The sequence below is a fragment of the Saccopteryx leptura genome, chromosome 3 (assembly GCF_036850995.1).
Source record: "Saccopteryx leptura isolate mSacLep1 chromosome 3, mSacLep1_pri_phased_curated, whole genome shotgun sequence".
Taxonomy (NCBI): Eukaryota; Metazoa; Chordata; class Mammalia; order Chiroptera; family Emballonuridae; genus Saccopteryx; species Saccopteryx leptura.
In genome coordinates, this window is record NC_089505.1 from 103,390,086 (window position 1) to 103,411,336 (window position 21,251).

At 43.1% G+C, this 21,251-nt stretch overlaps 2 protein-coding genes across 4 annotated transcripts in view; one reads left to right on the plus strand and one right to left on the minus strand.

Moving 5' to 3' along the window:
* Window positions 1-21,251, minus strand: part of KDF1 (keratinocyte differentiation factor 1) — a 339,326-nt gene that overhangs the window by 238,215 nt on the left and 79,860 nt on the right. The window lies entirely within an intron of this gene.
* Window positions 1-21,251, plus strand: part of WDTC1 (WD and tetratricopeptide repeats 1) — a 61,487-nt gene that overhangs the window by 13,447 nt on the left and 26,789 nt on the right. For both annotated transcript variants that reach the window (XM_066375556.1, XM_066375557.1), the window contains exons 2-3: window positions 2,771-2,918; window positions 4,364-4,447. In XM_066375556.1, the coding sequence (XP_066231653.1) occupies window positions 2,871-2,918; window positions 4,364-4,447 (132 nt within the window). In that variant the 5' untranslated portion in view covers window positions 2,771-2,870. The remainder of the gene's footprint in view (window positions 1-2,770; window positions 2,919-4,363; window positions 4,448-21,251) is intronic.

Sequence of the window (21,251 nt, forward strand, 5' to 3'; positions counted from 1 at the left end):
GCTTATGTGTCTCTGTTTTTCCTTCTATTGTTCCTTTTAGTATTTCAAAGCCACACACCAATATTAGTTTCAGTCCCTGACCCTTGATTTTTTGCTGTCTTAGTATAGGTACCATGTCTTTCTTCTCTCTCTGTATTCTCCCATGTGTAGTGCAGTGCTTGATACTTGGTAAATTCTCAGTTAATGTTTTAAGAAAATTAATGAGTGAGCAGTGACAATTTTATTATTTTTTTATTTTTATTTTATTTTTTTTGCATTCTTCTGAAGCTGGAAACGGGGAGAGACAGTCAGACAGACTCCCGCATGCGCCCAACCAGGATCCACCCGGCACGCCCACCAGGGGGCGACGCTCTGCCCCTCTGGGGCGTCGCTTTGTTGCGACCAGAGCCACTCTAGCGCCTGGGGCAGAGGCCAAGGAGCCATCCCCAGCGCCCGGGCCATCCTCGCTCCAATGGAGCCTCGGCTGCGGGAGGGGAAGAGAGAGACAGAGAGGAAGGAGAGGGGGAGGGGTGGAGAAGCAGATGGGCGCTTCTCCTGTGTGCCCTGGCCGGGAATCGAACCCGGGACTTCTGCACGCCAGGCCAACGCTCTACCACTGAGCCAACGGGCCAGGACGACAATTTTATTTTTGACAGAGACAGAGTCAGAGAGAGGAACAGATGGGGACAGATTGACAGGAAGGGAGAGAGATAAGAAGCATCAGTTCTTCATTGCAGCATCTTAGTTGTTCATTGATTACTTTCTCATATGTGCCTTGACCGGGAGCTACAGCAGAGCAAGTGACCCCTTGCTCAAGTCAGTGATCTTGGGCTGCAAGCCAATGACCTTTGGGCTCAAGCCAGTGACCATGGGGTCATGTCTATGATCCCACACTTGAGCCAGCAACCCCACACTCAAGCCGGCAACCTCGGGGTTTCAAACCTGGGTCCTCCGCATCCCAGTCTGACACTCTGTCCACTGTGCCACTGCCTGGTCAGGCAGCAGTGACAGTTTAGTTGGTTCTTTTGGTAGATTCTTATAGTGATCTTTACTCTAAGAAATTACATACCATAGTGGTTAAGAGTGTGCGTATAATTCTGGGTTTGAGTTCTTGTTCCAGCTCCAGTTTATTAGCCGTGTGGCATTGTGAAAATTATTTCAAGTCTTTTACTCTACTTTGTCATCTGTAAAATGATAGTAATAACATCTACCTTACAAGCTTTTTGAGCTACTCTTCATCTATGGCCTTGGCACTCGTTATCTCTCCTGAGAAGGGTCCTACCCTAGTTCTTTGCAACTTCTTGTCATTCATATTTCAGCTTAAATGTCATCTTCTCAGAGAGCTTATCTATATTGGGCAGGATTTGTAGTAGTAAATAACAGAAACCAACTCTGGTTGATTATTGAAAGAATATTAGGGAAACTCACAGAATATTATGGAAGGCCACAAAGCCAGGCTTGAAGAATGGGCTAGAACAAGGGAAACTGGGTAGGAGCCAGGACACATAGTCAAAGTCATTCACAGAACCAGTTCATGGGATCACTTATACCACCACCACCAGCTGACAGGACCAGCATAGCCATTATAGCTCTCCCTTACTGCCAGCATGGACTGTCTGTGTCCTCTGATGTTTTTGTTTAAATTTTTTTAATTTATTGATTTTTTTTTAATAAGAGGCAGAGAGAGAGAGAGAGAGAGAATGACAGAACGGGAGAGAGATGGGAAACATCAATTCTTTGTTGTTATTCCTTAGTTCATTGATTGCTTTTTCATATGTGCCTTGACCTGGGAGCTCCAGCAGAGCAAGTAACCCCTTGCTCAAGCCAGCAACCTTTGGGTTCAAGCCAGCGACCATGGGGTCATGTCTGTGATCCCACACTCAAGCTGGTGACCCTGCACTCAAGTTGGTGAGCCCATACTCAAGCTGGATGAACCTATGCTCAAGCCGGTTGAACCCACACTCAATCCAGCGACGCTGGGGTTTCAAACCTGGGTCCTCAGAATCCTAGGCTGACACTCTATCCACTGCACCACCACCTGGTCAGGCATAAAAGCGAAATTTTTTTGCTTTTACAAAATTTGTGCTGAATATGCTTGGGTATGGAACTTTTTTATTTCTAGTATTTTATGATTTCTTATAAATGATCAGAAATGAGATTACTAGATCTTTCTAGCCATCAGAGTTGTAAAGCAGGAACAGGTTGCTTCAAGAGGTCATAAGATTAAAAGTGTACTCATCAGGATATTGAAGAGGGATTCTTTATCAAATTGAATCTTGGACATCGCCCATTACATCTCCTATTCACTCTTTGTTTCTGTGTTAGAGAGTTGTGTGTTAGAGAGTTGTGTGTTCTGTCTCTGATACTGATTTGGTTTTGTTGAGAGCCAAGCTGAGGATCAGGGATTTGAAGCATGATTAAAAGTTTTAGACTGGTTGCCACAGATGTATACTGAGCAAGTGAAACTTGACATCTTTCTTGCTGTATACCTTTTTCTTATTTTCAAGATATGCTTCTTTCTTCATACTCATATCCAACTCTCCATTTTCTGGTAAAGCATACACGACTTATTCAGTGTTTATTTCAATACTTTCTGTGGCTGTGAGTCACCCCCCCTCCCCCCATGCCTTTCACCCTACAGAGGTTCTTCAACACTGTGGAGCAGGGCCATCCCACCATGTCATAAATCACAGGCTTCACTGAGTAGGCTGGTAGGCTGTTTTAGGGTTTAAATAGGGGCTTTGAAACCACCTTATTTTATCCTCCAAGGTTTGATGATTTTTTCCCCCAGGTAATTAAATGTGTGTCGTGTGGACCTGGGCTTTGCTGGAATGCTCAAGGGTCCTGAAGATCTTTATATAGCTTCCTTCTGTTGAATCCATTAAGAGAAGATGGCAAAAGTCAACATAACTAGAGACCTCATCCGCAGGCAGATCAAGGTAAGCAGCCCAGAACCAGAGCATGAAGTCCTTTGTTGCCCACAGGTTCAGTTTACAGCCAAAGAAACTGAGGTCTAGAGTTGGTGACTTGCCTAAAATCACATAGCTAATTAGTGACAGACTCTGGACTAGAATCAATGTCTCTTGGCTCCCATATTCTTTTACTCAAGAACATGAAATTCATGGAGACTCCTCTGTCCAAGTGCTTGTACCTGGGCCGCTGAGATTAATGGAGGCTGGTGAGAGAGGGGAGCCATCAGAATGCTGTGCATGCACGTGTGCATTCGTGTACGTGCATATGTATGTGGGGGTGGGGGCTTGCAGCAGAAGTAAATGTAGCTTCTTCATGTTGCTCCAGCTGCTAAGTTGAACATATAATAGAACCTGGGAGAGTCTTGGCCCCGGTTCAGCCTAGACTCTTCTCTTCTTTGAGGGCCTCCTGTACCAAAGCCTGCAGGATGTCCTCTGCAGGATGTTCAATAGAAGACACTCCAGTACTGTGAGATGAATGGGTGACTGAGCAGTCAAGTTCATTTAGTGAGGTAGCCCAGGGAAACCCTCAGTAAAGGAGCTCAGGGGTTTGATAGAAGAGATTCAACCAAGACATGATGTGCTTCTCTAGTAAGAACCCTCTGCTATGGTCAGGAGCTTAATCTCACCACTGCTCTAATTAACTACCTGAGCAACTTTAGTTATTTTGCCTCCCTGTGCCTCAGTTTTCTGTTGTTAAATGATAATAATGTCTGTCTGCCCGCAGGCTAATCTTGAGGATGAAATTCAAAAGAACATGAGAAAGTTCTTTGAAAAGGTTAAATTCTAAAAAGAATTCAAAATCTTTTTTTTTAAAAAAGTGGTATATAGCACAAGCTGTGGTCACCACCCAGAGGGATTGAGTGTGTGCCTTTATGTGAGCCGTGTACTTTGTGCACGGTAGTTTGTGTTTCATATCTTTTTCTCTTCATCCCTGAATCTTTTTGGAGCGTGGTCAGTTTGTGAGGGTTTTTTTTTGTGATTTAATTACACTGGTGGCCCTCAAGGGCAAGGACCATTTCCTAGAGGCACAGAACCAGAGTTGGAGGGACCGTGCAAGTTATTTTTTCTCTTTACATATCTCACACAACATGTGTCCTAAGGAAGATGCCCACCCTCTCCAACCTAATATGGAAACATTCCCTATTTATTATTTCCAATTTTTTTCTTTATTTTTTTTCATTCTTGCATTTTATTTTTATATTTTTGTAACCCACCAAGCACAATTTAGTTCTTATGTACTCTCTCCTATTATTCTCTAATCCCTGCCCTAGGATAGTGCAAGCTCCCACAAGCTGATTTCTTGTATTTTTTAACTCCTGTGGTGCCCAGCACGGTGCTGGATCTATAATAGGCACGTAGTAAATCATGTTGAATTAAGTCAGTGAACCCATGCCTTTGTTTCTGCCCCCCAGGAGCGTGGTGCCCTGAGCTTCGAGCGGCGCTACCATGTCACTGACCCCTTTATCAGACGGCTAGGCCTGGAAGCAGAGCTGCAGGTAAGGTCCAGTTTGCTTCCCTTGATACAGATGGCTGGCTCTCCTTTCTTTGCCTGCAGAGAATCCTCTTGGCATTGTTCAAGTTGTCCAAATCATAAACAAGTTTTTCTCTGCAGCTCATATCTAAAAGTTACCTCTCCTTTCCAGAAGTTTTATTAGGTAGGTAAATCTGAATCAAGATTAGTTATTTACATGGTTACACAGAAATTATTTTGGGGTCATGTTATGTACTTTGTGCTTGGAAAAAAATGTTGAATTGTGTACCACTGTTTTTAAACGGTTGGGTTAGGACAATAATGATTCTTACCTTTATACAGGAATTTAGAGTTTACAGAGTGTTTTCATATACGCAAACACATACACATACACACATACACACACACATGCTTAGTCTCTAAGAAATGCTGTGGAGAGGTAGAGGGGGAATAGGTATTGCCAAAATAAAAATGCAAATTTAGAAACGCCAAGTACCTTGTCTGTCTGTTTTGTCCTTTTCAGTCCAGAAGTTCCACTTTTTCGTTGTGTCTGACAGCGACACTCCATAATGTTAGTTCCATTCCCTTTTCTTCCTCAGGATCATGTTTTGAATCCAACTTATAACTGTCTTTTCCAGCTTAGTGTTATCTGCAGGTCAAGTAAGAATTCTCTTTGGTTCCTTTAGGTTAGTGTTTGTAAGTGATTGTGTTGGTCTTAGAAAAAGGCTAACAAGAAATTTATTGAATGTTAACAGTGTTATCTCAAGCCTGACCAGTGGTGGCGCAGTAGATAGAGCATCAACCTGGGACACTGAGGTCCCAGATTCGAAACCGAGGTCACTGGCTTGAGCACGGGCTTATCCGGCTTGAGCGCAGGCTCGCCAGCTTGAGCATGGGATCACAGACATGACCCCATGGTTGCTGGCTTAAGCCCAAAGGTCACTGGCTTGAGCCCAAGGTTGCTGGCTTGAGCAAGGGGTCACTGGCTTGGCTGGAGCCCCGGGTCAAGGCATGTATGAGAAGCAATCAATGAACAACTAAAGTACCACAACTACGACTTGATGCTTCTCATCTCTCTCCCTTCCTTTGTGTCTTTCTCACTAAAAACAAAAACAAACAAAAACACCCACAATGTTATCTCAAGGTAGTGAGATTATAGATGATTATTACTTTCTTTTAATTATGCTATTTTATTTATTGTAAACTATAACTATATTAACAGTAATATGGAAAAGGTAAGTAATAACTTCTTGGTCCCCCCTCCATAATGCAATTACTGTTAGCATTTCATATACTTTGTTTTATCTCCTGCATATTTTTACATCAAATTTTTAAGTTAACATAAACTAATTCTTTTCTCCACATTACCAAGTAATTGTCACAACTTCTACTTAATTTTATTTTCTGCTTATAGAAGTAATAAATGTCATAGTATAAAATATGCACTAGATAGAAAAAATGTAGAGAAGAAAACAAAATCACTTTTAATTCTACTATCTAGAGATAAACATTGTTAACATTCATTGTACTACTTTTGTGTATTATGAAGCAGAATAAGAGATGGGCGCTGGATGCCTGACCTATAGTGGGGCAGTGGGTAAAGCATTGACCTGGAATGCTGAGGTTGCCGGTTCAAGATCCTGGGCTTGCCTGGTCAAGGCACATGCAAGAAGCAACTACTATGAGTTGATGCTTCCCGCTCCTTGCCCCCCTTCCCACCATTATCTCTCTCTCTCTCTCTCTCTCTCTCTCCTCTCTAAAATCAATAAACAATTTTTTCTTGACAGAGACAGAGAGAGAGAGTAAGAGAGAGGGATAGATAGGGACAGACAGACAGGAAGGGAGAAGGATGAGAAGCATAAATTCTTCATTGTGGTTCCTTAGTTGTTCATTGATTGCTTTCTCGTATGTGCCTTGACCGGGGGCTACAGCAGACCAAGTAACCCCTTGCTCGAGTCAGCGACACTGGACTCAAGCTGGTGAGCTTTGCTCAAACCAGATGAGCCCACACTCAAGCTGGCGACCTCAGGGTCTCGAACCTGGGTCCTCCACATCCCAGTCCGACGTTCTATCCACTGTGCCACCGCCTGGTCAGGCAATAAATAAAAATAAAAAATAAAAAAGAGCATTGGAGCTTCATAAATTTAGTTTTAAGACCTATCTTCTCCAATACTATATAGCCTTGTACAGGTTACCCCTAGTTTCCTGATTGATAAAATAGAGCAATAACTGAAAATTGTTGTGTTGATTAAATTAGGAAGTTTGTGTGAAGCACTTAACACACTGCCTGAATCAGAGAGGCTAATGCAATAAGACAGCAACTATGAGTCAGGTCTTCTAGGTTTTCTCCATACTGAAAAATGGAGCTTGCGCTGTTTACATAGTTTAATAAAACCATTTATACTTTTATATTATCATTGTTTTCCCATATTTCTAAAAATTACTTAAGAACATAATTTTTTTTTTTTTCATTTTTCTGAAGCTGGAAACAGGAAGAGACAGTCAGACAGACTCCCGCATGCGCCCGACCGGGATCCACCCGGCACGCCCACCATGGGGGCGACGCTCTCCCCACCAGGGGGTGATGCTCTGCCCCTCCGGGGCGTCACTCTGCCGCGACCAGAGCCACTCTAGCGCCTGGGGCAGAGGCCAAGGAGCCATCCCCAGCGCCCGGGCCATCTTTGCTCCAATGGAGCCTTGGCTGCGGGAGGGGAAGAGAGAGACAGAGAGGAAAGCGCGGCGGAGGGGTGGAGAAGCAAATGGGCGCTTCTCCTGTGTGCCCTGGCATAATTTTTAAAAACTTTTTAGTTATTGATTTTAGTAAGAGAGAAATGGAGGGAGAAAGAAAAATAGACAGGAACATTGTTCTGTTCCTTTGTGTGCCCTGACCTGGGATCGAACCTGCAACCTTTGCTTTGAACAATGCTCTAACCAACTGAGCCATCCAGCCAGGGCTAAAAACATAATTTTTTATGTATTTTATTGTTTACCCCCCCCCCCTTTTTTTTTTTTTTTTTTTTAGTTTCTCTCCATATTTCCTTCAGAACATAACTCAAAGTACATCCCTGTAGTGCATTTGGGGGTAGGGCACGAAAGGTTCTACCTCCCAACAGGACATTTGGCAATGTCCAGAAACAATCTTGATTGTCAAAACTGGAAGAGTACTGCTGGCGTAAGTGGCTCAGGATGCTGCTAAACATCCTACAATACACAGGACGATAAAGAAAGTGCTACAGAGAATTATGCAGTCCCAAATGCCAATAATGTTGCTGTTGAGAAGCCCTGCTCTGATGGATGCTGAAGAGTCAGTGACCCCTGGCTGGCTGGGCTTCTCCTCATAGCTGTGCCTCCTCCCAACCCATATTATCTTTACCATCTCTTCCTGTTTTAATAACTCTGTCCAGAATAGACTTGGAAACTTCTATGACTACAAGATGGGATTCCATCTATTGTTTCCCAAGGTCTAGAACTCAAAAACAATTATGTTAAGGTGAACTGTTTCAGTGTGCACTTGCCTAAAGGCTACCTTGCCTAGGACCTGTATTAGCAGTGCACAGTGTGAAGGATGTGCACAGGTTTAGATGTTTAAAAAAAATACCTAGTTTAAATCTCAGCTTTGCTACATATGAAATTTAGAAAAGTGAGAGCAGATAGCAAGAAGGGGACTGAAAAAAGAGGACAGAGAGAGAATGGGGTTGGACCTGTTAGGTTTGGAAGCCTGTTGGATAGCTTGGTGGCAATGGCAGGTACAATTGGGAGAGAGCTCCAGACTCTAGGGAGAAATCTGGAGACTTCAATTGTCCATAGAGCCTTAGAGAATAGGGTCCAAGGCATTCCAGCTCTCAGAAGTTAATTACAAGGTAAGGAAATAAAAAAAGGTAACTAAGAAAGAGTAATCAATGAAGTAGAAAGGAAACAAAATGAAGAGAGTGTAAAGGCCAACTAATGAAAGTATTTCAAGAAAAGAGTGTTTGGTAGTACTCCGTGCTTCTGCAGGCTGAGTCAGATGGGGACAAAACAATGACTGTGGACTTGACTAGTGTAGTTTTATTGGAGTAGTGGGGATAGGTGCTAGTTTGGAGGGTTGAGGGGTGAATTGGAAGTGAAGAAACAGCAACAAGTGTAGACAATTATCTTTTTCTTGTTTTAGAAAGTAATGGAAGTTTCTTTTTATTTATTTATTTATAACAAACATTTTCCCCAGATGAAAGGAATTATAAGATATAAGCAGTAAAAAGAGTGAACTTGACAAGTTATCGTCTCTTGCCCCTGTACATCTACTTTTCACCTTTCTTCAGCTCACTACCTGGACAGCTGACTTGCTCAGGTATATCAGTGTTCTCCTTTGTCCTCTTTCTTCTTCTACTTGACATTAACCAATGGGGAGTCATTTCAGGAGATTGGAGGAAGAATGACATCTTTTTAAAAATTTTTTATGCAGTGAGAAGAGGGGAGGAAGAGATACAGACTCCCACATGCACCCAAATAGAGATTCACCTGGCAAGCCCACTAGGAGGTGATGTTCTGCCCATCTGGGGCATTGCTCTGTTGCTCAGCAACCAAGCTCTTCTTAGAGCGTGAGGCGGAGGCCATGGAGCCATCCTCAGTGCCCGGGGCCAACTCACTCTAATCAAGCCATGGCTGCAGGAAGGGAAGAAAAAGAGAGACAGAGAAGTAAGAGGGGGAGGGGTGGAGAAGCAGATGAGTGCTTCTCAAGCAGATGGGTGCTTCTCAAGCAGGTGGGTGCTTCTCAAGCAGATGAGTGCTGCTCCTGTGTGCCCTGACTGGGAATCGAACCTGGGATGTTCACACACTGGGCTGATGCTCTACCATTGAGCAACTGGCTAAGGCCAAATGACATCTTTTTTATTTCTCTTGCTTCCTCCCTTCAAAGTCATTTTGTTTTGTTTTTCTCCCAGCTTTATTGAATTATATAGATAACTGTTGAACAACTTTATTTATAAAAGGAAGCATATGGGGTGGTAGCTGGAGGGGCCAATGGGACCCCTAAAGGAGAGATTTGTAAGAATGGGGAGAAATACTAGAGCATGTTTATGCTGATGAGAGCAGAAGGGGTTGCTTATATAGGAACAGGACAGAATAACTGAAGGAGCACAGTCATGGGGAAGGCTGGTGCGATTGGATTGCAGAGTTTAAGCAGGAGACTTGATCTTTGAATTGAGCAAAGACATTTGGCTTTGTTACAGGGTCCAGGAAGTCTGATATCAGGTGAGAGGCAAAGACTGGGAGAAAAACTGGAGAATCATTGACATGTGGATAATCTATAATAGCAGTTCTCAAAGTGTGGTGTGCAGACCCCTGGGGATCCCCATGACTCTTACAAAGGAATTCACTGGGTCAAACTACTGTCACAGTAATACTAAGACATAGCATCAAACTGTCATTGAATTCTTTACCCCTGCACATAAAGTGACAAAAATATCCAGATTTACTTAAAATATTCTTAATGTGAAGCAGTGAAAGTTATTAATTTTGTGAAACTTCAACCTGTAAGTACTCGTCTCTTTACTTTTCTGTATTATGGGATGGGAGGTGCCAATAAAGTACTGCTGCTGCATGTTGAACTGTGATGGTTGTCTTGAGGAAAAGTACTTGTGCAATTTTTTTCCCTCTTTATTGACTTTATTGAGGTGACACTGGTTAACAAATTTTATGAGTTTCTACAACACATCATCTATATACTGTATTTGTGTGTTCACCACCCCATGTCAAGTCTCTGTTCATCATTATCTACCCCCCATGCCCTCCTCCGTGTCTCCCCACCCTCCCCTTGCACTTATGCAGTTTTTTGAGTTGCAAACTCAACTATCCACTCTTTTCACGGAACACCATCTGAAAGAAAGATGTAAATGAAAGCTATAGTTATTAAATGTGTGTATTTGGCAGACGTTTTCTTGAGAATGAATGATATGAACTGTCACTTCAAGAAAAGCTACTGACTATATTTGTTGCCCAGGATAATATTTGAACTTTTAAGTAAAAAAAGGAAAAAAGAAAGAGAACATGGGAAAACATGTATCTGCTACCTAAGCTTGATAGTTTCTCAGTACTTTAAAGACTTTTTTAATTTATTTTTTGACAGGGTCAGAGAGAGGGACAGACAGGAAGGGAGAGAGATGAGAAGCATCAATTCTTCATTACAGCTCCTTAGTTGCCCAGTGATTGCTTTCTCATATGTGCCTTGACTGGGGGGATACAGCAGAGCACCAGTGACCTTGGGCTTCAAGCCAGTGACCTTTGGGCTCAAGCCAGGGACCATGGAGTCATGTCTATGATCCCATGCTCAAACCAGCAACCCTGTGCTCAAGCTGGTGAGCCCATACTCAAGCCGGATGAGCCTGCGCTCAAGCCGTCAACCTCAGGATTTTGAACCTGGGTCCTCCACGTCCCAGTCTGATGCTCTATCCACTGCACCACTACCTGGTCAGGCTTAAAAGATTTTCTTTCTTTATTTATTTTTTTTTAGATTTTATTTATTCATTTTTATTAGTGAGAGAGGGGGGGGGAGAGATAGAGAGAGAACAGGGGGAGGAGCAGGAAACATCAACTCCCATATGTGCCTTGACCAGGCAAGCCCAGGGTTTTGAACCGGCGACCTCAGCATTTCCAGGTCGACGCTTTATCCACTGCACCACCACAGGTCAGGCAAAAGATTTTCTTGATGAAAGCTGTGGTGATAATAACAAATGTCAACAATATTGCATAATGAACGTTAACATTTAGAATGATTCACTGTTTTTGTTTTTTTGGGTTTTTTTAATTGTAGTGAAAGTTTATTTAGAAAGTCATAGACTGACCCTGGCCAGGTGGATTGGTTGGTTAGAACATCCTAAAGCACAGAGGTTGCCAGTCTGATCCCCAGTCAGGGCACGTACAAGAGCAGATCAATGTTCCTGACACTATCTTTCTTCCCTTCTCTCTAAAGTCAATAAAATAAACATTAAAAGAAAAAAAAAAGGGGAAATACATTAAAAAGAAAAAAAGGCACCAGCTTCCCTGGCTAGATAGCTCAGTTGGTTAGAACATCATCTCAATATACAGAGATTGTGGATTCGATCCCTGGTCAGGGCACATACAGAATTTTTTTTTAAATAATATTGGCTTTAAAATGAAGATTGCCAAAGACTAAACTGGGGCCAGCCAGACCAGTTAAGAGGCAGCAATAGTGATCCAGGAAGAGGTGATGGGTCACCTGAACTAAAATAATGGTAATTTGGATGGAGAGGAAAACGTTTAAGACGTAGAATTAGCAGAACTTTTGGTGACTGAACGTAGAAAGTTAGGATAAGAGAGTCAAGGAAGAAAGTCAAGTTTCTGGCTTGAGTGGCAGGGAAAACGGTAATATTGTTCACTGAATTAGGGAGCACTGGAGAAGGAATAGGAAAATGATGAGCTTGATTAGAGGTGTCTGGATCTGTGGGCCATGTATTGTCTAATGCTTTTTTTTTTTTTTTGTATTTTTCTGAAGTTGGAAATGGGGAGGCAGTCAGACAGACTCCCACATACGCCCAACTGAGATCCCCCAGCACGCCCACCAGGGGGCGATGCTCTGCCCATCTGGGGTGTTGCTCTGTTGCAACCAGAGCCACTCTATCGCCTGAGGCAGAGGCCACAGAGCCATCCTCAGCGCCCGGGCCAACTTTGTTCCAATGGAGCCTTGGCAGCGGGAGGGGTAGAGAGAGACAGAGAGGAAGGAGAGGGGGAGGGGTGGAGAAGCAGATGGGTGCTTCTCCTGTGTGCCCTGGCCGGGAATCGAACCTGGGACTCCTGCACGCCAGGCCGACGCTCTACCACTGAGCCAACGGCCAGGGCCTCTAGTGCTATCTTGATAGGTAGTTGGAATAGTTGGGTCTGAGCTCATGATAGAGGTATACATTGGAGTTGTTGGTTTGGGAACAGTGAGCAGCATATAGATTGGAACAATGAAAGTGAGTTGTGATTGCTTTTGGGGGTGTGCAGAGTACCAAGAAATTCCACAAGTGAAAGAAATAGAATGAGTCAAAGTGTGAGCAGGACTTTAAGGATGATCAACACTGATATAGTTGCTCATTTGCTGAATTTTACAATATACACAAAATATAGAATTGCTACAGCAATATCACTACAAATGACAAATCTACTTCCTAGAGTTCAGTTAAGATTTCCTTAAAGTTTATTTTGTCTTTAAAATATACACAGTCAAAGAATATATACCGTATTTCCCCATGTATAAAATGCTCCCATGTATAAGATGCATCTTAATTTTGGGGCCCCAAAAATGGAAAAAAAAATGTATTACATAAAGTTATTGAACTCAAGTTTTATTCATCATAAAATTCATAGAACTTCTCAACACTGTCAAAACTTCCATCCATTAGCTTGTCCTCATCTGTGTGTGATGACAAATCACTGTCTTCATATATTGCCTCGTCCTCAGTTACATCTATGGCATTTGAAATCTACAACCACTGTATAAGACGCACCTAATTTTTTTTTTTTTTTGTATTTTTCTGAAACTGAGAATGGGGAGAGACAGTCAGACAGACTCCTGCATGCGCCCGACTGGGATCCACCCGGCACGCCCACCAGGGGCGACGCTCTGCCCACCAGGGGGCGATGCTCTGCCCATCCTGGGCATCACTATGTTGCGACCAGAGCCACTCTAGCGCCTGAGGCAGAGGCCACAGAGCCATCCCCAGCGCCCGGGCCATCTTTGCTCCAATGGAGCCTTGGCTGCGGGAGGGGAAGAGAGAGACAGAGAGGAAGGAGAGGAGGAGGGGTGGAGAAGCAGATGGGCGCTTCTCCTGTGTGCCCTGGCCGGGAATCGAACCCGGGACTCCTGCACGCCAGGCCGACGCTCTACCGCTGAGCCAACCGGCCAGGGCCTTAATGTTGTTTTTTTTTTTATTTTTCTGAAGTTGGAAACGGGGAGGCGGTCAGACAGACTCCCACATGCGCCTGACCGGGATCCACCTGGCATGCCCACCAGGGGGCGATGCTTTGCCCATCTAGGGCGTTGCTCTGCTGCAATCAGAGCCATTTTAGCGCCTGAGGCAGAGGCCATGGAGCCATCCCCAGCGCCCGGGCCAACTTTGCTCCAATGGAGCCTTGGCTGCGGGAGAGGAAGAGAGAGACAGAGAGGAAGGAGAGGGGGAGGGGTGGAGAAGCAGATGGGCGCTTCTCCTGTGTGCCCTGGCTGGGAATCGAACCCAGGACTCCTGCACGCCAGGCCGACGCTCTACCACTGAGCCAACCGGCCAGGGCCAACGCACCCAGTTTTTAGACTGAAATTTTTTGGAAAAGGATACATCTTATACACGGGAATATACAGTACATATAGTTAAAGTACTGTGTTCAAAAATACTTCAGTTAGTTGGCATCCCTTCCCCATCTTTGTTGATTTTTGAATGTGCAAAACCTCAACTTTGTACTAAAAGTAAAAACTCTAGCCTGACCTGTGGTGGCGCAGTGGATAAAGCATCAACCTGGAACGCTGAGGTCACCGGTTTGAAACCTTGGGCTTGCCTGGTCAAGGTACATATAGGAGTTGATGCTTCCTGCTCCTCCCCCCGTTCTCACTCTCTCTCTCATTCTCTCTCTCTCTTTCTGTCTCTAAAAATGAATAAATGTAAAAAATTAAAGTAAAAGGTCCAGAGAAGGATCACTGCATTTTCTCTACCCATTAGAGGTGACCAATCATTAGTTTCTACTTATCTATTCTGTGCTTGTGTTTGTAAAAATATGCAAGTACATATATAAATTGTTATTTTCCCTCCTTTCTTATACCAATATTGACAAAAATAATATTAAAATAGCCTTTAAACATACGTAAAAGATTCAATTTTACTCATAAGAGAAATGTAACTTAAAACCATGTTCAGTATCATTTTTCATCTGTCAGAATGGTAAAAATTCAAAAACTTAACTACACAGTCTGTTGCTGAGTTGCAGAGAAACAGGCACTCTCATGCATTGCTACTGGGAAGGCAAAATGGTGCAATTCTCATGGACAGAAATTTGGCAATATCTAATAAAACCACATATACATTTATTCTTTGGCCAAAACTCCCTCTTCTAGGTTTTTACCCTAAAGGCACATCACCAGTAATAATAAAATGCATATGCACAAGGTTATTTATTATGGTATTTCTGTAATTGCAAACTATTGGCAACAACTCAAGAATCCATACATGGGAATTCATTGAATAAATCTTGGTTCATCTACACAATAAAGGGCTATGCAGCTGTGCAAAAGAACTCTATGAACTGACATGAATGATTTCCAAGATATATTGGTAAGTGAAAAGAGAGTATATATATCTGTCATGCCTTAATGATTCTTCATCCTCAAGTCCTCCAAGTCCAGTAAAACCTCTGTTCTCTCCTTACATGTTACCTCATGTCTTTACTTCCTTCCCTACCCCCCTGAGAATCCATGATTCATTACTACAGTCATTCTCTTGCAACATTCATCTGACAGAACCCCAACCCCAGATGATCTCTTAGCTTTCCTGTGTCTCTAACTTTCCCTTTCCCTACTGATTCTTCTCCCTTGGGATGAAGCATGCCCAAGCTTCTTTAATCTAAGAAAGTCCTTCCTTGATGCCAAGTCCACATCTAGCTATAACTTTCTACTTCTCTTCCCCTTCTTGGCCAGACTGGAAGAGTAGTCTGTACTCAATATTGTCACTTCCTCACTTCCTGATAGTCATACACTGCTTAATGACAGTGATACATGCTGAACAATGAGTTGTTAGGCCATTTTGTCGTTGTGCAACATATTAGAATGTGCTTACACAAACGTTGATGGTATAGGCTGCTACACACCTAGACTATATGGTATATATCACTGTGGCTCGTCATTGACTGAAACATTGTTATGTGGCACATGACTGTAATCCCTCAGCCCACTTCTACTTATCTATACCACACACCACAAATGCCTCTTGCCAAAGTTACTGTTGTAGCTTCCTTGACCTAAATCAATATTCACTTCCTAGTCCTCACCTTGCTTGACCCAGCAGTATTTGGTAGTACTGGGCACTTCCTCAATGTAGCTTTCTTCATCTGAGTTCTGAGGCATCACCTTCTCTGTTTTACTTCCTACTGCTCTAGTTTCTTTCTTGATACCTTTTGCATACTCTTTGTCCACCTGGCCTTTATGTTGGTCTTTTTTATGGCTCTGTCATAGGCTTTCTTCCCACTCTACTGTGAGGAAAGGAATCTCACTTTACAAATAAGGAGAATAAAACAGCATTTCCAAGGTCACATAAGTGGCAGGCGATTAATATTTATATCAGGCCTGTCTGGCTCCATAGATCATATTCTTTTTACTTCAACAATGCGTCTACTTTTTTTTATTGTTATTATTATTATATATATATATATATTTTTTTTTTTTTTTACAGAGAGAGAGAGTCAGAGAGAGGGATAGACAGGGACAGACAGACAGGAACGGAGAGAGATGAGAAGCATCAATCATTAGTTTTTCATTGCGTGTTGCAACACCTTAGTTGTTCATTGATTGCTTTCTCATATGTGTCTTGGCCACGGGCCTTCAGCAGACCAAGTAATCCCTTGCTCAAGCCAGCGACCTTGGGCTCAAGCTGGTGAGCTTTTGCTCAAATCAGATGAGCCCTCACTCAAGCTGGCGACCTCAGGGTCTTGAACCTGGGTCTTCCGCATTCTAGTCCGACACTTTATCCACTGCGCCACCACCCGGTCAGGCTTTTTTATTATTATTGAGAGGCAAGGGAGGCAGAGAAATAGACTCCTGCATGTGCCCTGACCTGGATCCACCTGGCAAGCCCCTACCAGGCAATGCCCTGCCCATCTGGGGCTGCTGTTCCATTGCTTGGCAACCAAGCTATTTTAGTGCCTGAGGTGAGGCTATGAAACCATCCTCAGGACCAGGAGCCAACTTGCTCAAATCATTGGAACCGTGGCTGCAGGAGGGGAAGAGGAAGAAGAGAGAAAGAGAGGGGAGGGGCAAAGGTAGAGAAGCAAATGGTTGCTTTTCCTGTGTGCCCTGACTGAGAATCTAACCCAGGACTTCCACACACCAGGCTGACGCTCTACTGCTGAGCCAGCTGGCCAGGGCTGTGTCTACTTTTTTAAAGGGTTAAACCAATAGTTCTGGACTTGGAGTATTTATTCTCTTGCCTTACTTATTTCCTTAATATTTTCCTTAAACAAGTAATAAACATATATCTCTCCTTCACAGTCTTCCTTGTTTGCTTTTATTTCTAATTAATTTGAATATAAATTCACTGGAAACAAGTCAGGTCAAACTAGATTGGTTTCTTTTTGAAAATATTTGGTAGACTAAGGCAGTTTCACAGTGTAACCTGATTCTAACAAAGACTTGTCAGAGTTTTGTTTTGTTTTTTACAATATTAGTTTAGAAAAGTAAATCAGATACCAAATTCATTGAGTAATCACCCTCAGAAAAAGAAGGGAGATCAACTCTGTGAGAGATTGAAAGGCTATTTTTTGTGTGTGTGTGACAGAGAGAGTCAAAGAGAGAGACAGATAAGGACAAACAGACAGGAAGGGAGAGAGATGAGAAGCATCAATTCTTTGTTGCAGCACCTTAGTTGTTCATTGATTGCTTTCTCGTATGTGCCTTGACCAGGGGGGCTACAGCAGACTGAGTGACCCCTTGCTCAAGCCAGAGACCTTGGGCTCAAGCTGGCAAGCCTTGCTCAAACCAAATGAGTCCGCGCTCAAGCTGGTGACCTCAGGACTTCGAACCTGGGTCCTCTGCATCCCAGTTCAATGCTCTATCCACTGCACCACCGCCTGGTCAGGCAAGACTATTCTTAAATTAGGGGTCAGCAAATTATGGCCAGCCTGACACCTGTTTGCTGGCTTTTTTTGTTTGTTTGTTTCTTTTCTTTTTAGGTGAGAGGAGGGGAGATAGTGAGGCAGACTCCCATATGCACCCTGACCGGGATCCACCCGGCATCCCCCGTCTGGGGGCTGATGCTCAAATCAACCGAGCTATCCTCAGTGCCATAGGGCAATGCTCAGACCAGTTGAGCCATCCTCAGTGCCCGGGGCCAACAATCGAACCAATCCCAAGCCACTGGCTGTGAGAGGGGAAGAGAGGGTAAAGGGGGAGAGGGAAGGTAGAGAAGCAGATGGTCACTTTTCATGTGTGCCCTGACCAGGGATTGAACCCAGGATCTTTGTACCTCGGGCTGATGCTGTCCATTGAGCGGATAAGCCAACTAGCCAGGGCTAATGTTTCCCATTTTAATACACTTTTCTACACCGTGACTGCTCATCTGAACTCCTGAGTAGCATAGGATATACCTAAGATTACAACACAGATTCTGTATATATCTAGTCAAGTGCAAAAAAACCATGATATTGTGTCTAGTCTGGACCACCCAATCACCTGTAAATGTTTTATTCCCACTGGATGTTTAAAACGTATTAATTCACCAAAATTGGAACTAACCTAAATATACAACACTAAGGTAGAAATAAATACAGTTTGCCTGACCTGTGGTGGTGCAGTAGATAAAGCGTTGACCTGGAAATGCTGAGGTCGCCGGTTTGAAACCCTGGGCTTGCCTGGTCAAGGCACATATGGGAGGTGATGCTTCCAGCTCCTCCCCTCCTTCTGTCTCTTCCTCTCCTCTAAAATAAATTTAAAAAATAAAATAAAATAATAAAAAAAGAAAGAAATACAGTTTAACCTTTGGAGGAATAGTCTGTAGCCATTTGAAATGATGCTTATGAGGAGATCATAATAACATGGGGAAAGGCTTATGTTATAAGTTTGGAGAAACAGAGGAGAAAACAAAACATCATTAGCTCTGTGAGTACCAGAGATGTGTCTGTCTGACTCACTCTCTGAGCTAGTACAATACTGTCAGGCACAGAGCAAAGATATGTTTTAAGAGAGACATCCCAGAATTAAAAAGGCAGTATGTGACATCATGATTAAGAGCCACGCTCTAGAATCTATCAGACAGGGGTTTATATTTTGGCTATACTGTTTACACAATCTGAAAAATGAGAATAATCATGGTGTTTTTATCACAAGGTGGTTGTAAAGATTAACTAAAAACATATAGGAGGACACAATATTGTCCCTGTACATGGTGAGAATGTGCTTAAGTATATATTAGCTACTACTATTGTTATTATTACTACCTTTTTTTCTCTTTCTTTATTGAGGAGTGATTTACATAAAAATATAGTGCATATCTCAAGTATTGAGTTAGATGAGTTTTGACACTTGTGTAGCTACCACGCACACACAGCAAGATAGAAAATACTTTCGTCTCCCTAGAAAGTTCCCATGGTACCCTTTGCAGTCAACCCTCCCACCTCAGAGCATTCACTTTTTTGGCTTCTGTCTCCATAGATTACTTTTGCCCATTCTTATACTTTGTGTAAATAGAATTTTATGGTGTATTTTTGTGTGTGTTTGGCTTCTTTTGTCTAGCATGTTTTTTGAGTTTCATCCATGTTGTTGTACATAACTATAGTTTGTTTCTTCTTATTGGTGAATAGTGCTACACTGTATGGATGTATTATATTTTGTATATCCATTCTCCTATTGATGATCATTTGGATTATTTCCAGTTTGGGGCTTTTAAAAATAAAGCATCTATAGATATTCTTAAACTAGGTTTTTTGTTTGTGTGTGTGTGTGTATGTGTTTGTGTGTGTGTGTAACAGAGTCAGAGAGAGGGACAGATAGGGACAGACAGGAAGGGAGAGAGATGAGAAGCATCAGTTCTTCATTGCAGCACCTTAGTTATTCATTGATTGCTTTCCCATATGTGCCTTGACTGGGAGGCTATAGCAGAGCGAGTGACCCCTTGCTCAAGCCAGCGACCTTGAACTTCAAGCCAACGACCTTTGGGTTCAAGCCAGGGACCATGGGGTCATGTCTATGATCCCACACTCGAGCCAGTGAACCTACGCTCAAGCTGGATGAGCCCGCACTCAAGTGGGTGACCTTGGGGTTTCAAACCTGGGTCTTCTGCATCCCAGTCCAATGCTTTATCCACTGCGCCACCACCTGGTCAAGCTTAAACCAGTTTTTTTTTGTGGACAAATCTTTTCACTTCCCTTGAGTAAATACCTAAGAATGGAATTACTGGGCCATTGGATAGATACACACTTAACTTTATATGAAACTACCAAACAGTTCTCTAAGGTGATAGTAGCAATGAGATCTCTTTTTAATACAGGTAGAAATAGGATGACATTTGAGGTAGTCCAACATAGCCAAGGACTTTGGAGTCATATTGACCTGGGTTCCCATCTGGGCTCTGATATTAACCACTTTTGTGGCCATGGGTAAGTTATTTATTATCTGAGACTTAGTTTTACCTGTAAAAAGAAAGCGATAAGATCATGTATATTAATATCTGATATTCTACCTAGCAGTGGAATACTAAGGTGGGGGGAATACAGCCCCAGTTGGGTAGCTTATTTGGTTAAAGCATCATCCCAATACACCAAGGTTGTGGGTTCGATCTCTAGTCAGAGCACATACAAGGATCAACCAATGCCTGACCAGGCAGTGGCTCAATGGATGGAGCATCGGACTGGGATGCCGAGGACCCAGGTTCGAGACCCCAAGGTCGCCAGCTTGAGCGCGGGCTTATCTGGTTTGAGCAAAAGCTCACCAGCTTGGACCCAAGGTCGTTGGCTCCAGCAAGGGGTTACTCAGTCTGCTGAAGGCCCGCGGTCAAGGCACATATGAGAAAGCAGTCAATGAACAACTAAGGTGTTGCAATGCACAACGAAAAACTAATGATTGATGCTCTCATCTCTCTGTTCCTGTCTGTCTATCCCTGTCTATCCCTTTCTCTGACTCTCTCTCTGTCTCTGTAAAAAAAAAAAGAAAAAAAAAAGAATCAACCAATGAATGCATAAATACAGGGGGTCCTCGGGTTATGACAGTCTCAACATATGTTCGAGTTTACGACACTCCCATAAAAACTTTAAAAAATTGAGGCATGAGTGTTTCAGCTTACGCCATTAGCTTCGTACTTATGGACTATGTGGGTGAACTAGTTTGGTTGCATGCAGTGGAAGAATACACAGTACAGTGTACAGTATGGTATATCTATGTCCTTTTCCTTTTTCTGTGGCTTAGTTGTATTTTTATATTCTACATTATGATTTTACAACTGTGTTAGGATAGGTAAGTGACTTAGGCTAGTGTGTGTATGTGTGTGTGTGTGTGTGTGTGTGTTTTGTGACAGAGATAGATAGACACAGAAAGGGACAGATAGGGAAGATACACAGGGAGAGAGAGAGATAAAAAGCATCAATTCTTCATTGCAGCATCTTAGTTTGTTGATTGCTTTCTCATATGTGCCTTGACTGGGGGCTACAGCAGAGTGAGTGACCTCTTGCTCAAGCCAGTGACCTTGGGCTCAAGCCAGTGACCTTTGGGCTCAAGCCAGGGACCATGGGGTCATGTTTATGATCCCACGCTCAAGCCAGCGACCCCACGCTCAAGCTGGTGAGCCCATGCTAAAGCCAGATGAGCCCATGCTCAAGCCAATGACCTTGGGGTTTCAAACCTGGGTCCTCTGAGTTCCAGTACAACGCTTTATTCACTGCACCACTGCCTGGTCAGGCAGCTAGGGTATGTTTTGAGTTACACCAAAATTTGGGTTATGTCACTGTTGTAGAAACTAACTGTGTCATAACCTATGACCCCCTATAAGTGGAACAACAAATCAATGTTTCTCTCTTTCTCTAAAATCAATTAATAAAAAAATTAAGGGCCTTGGCTGGTTGGCTCAGTGGTAGAGCGTCAGCCTGGTGTGTGAATGTTTCAGGTTCAA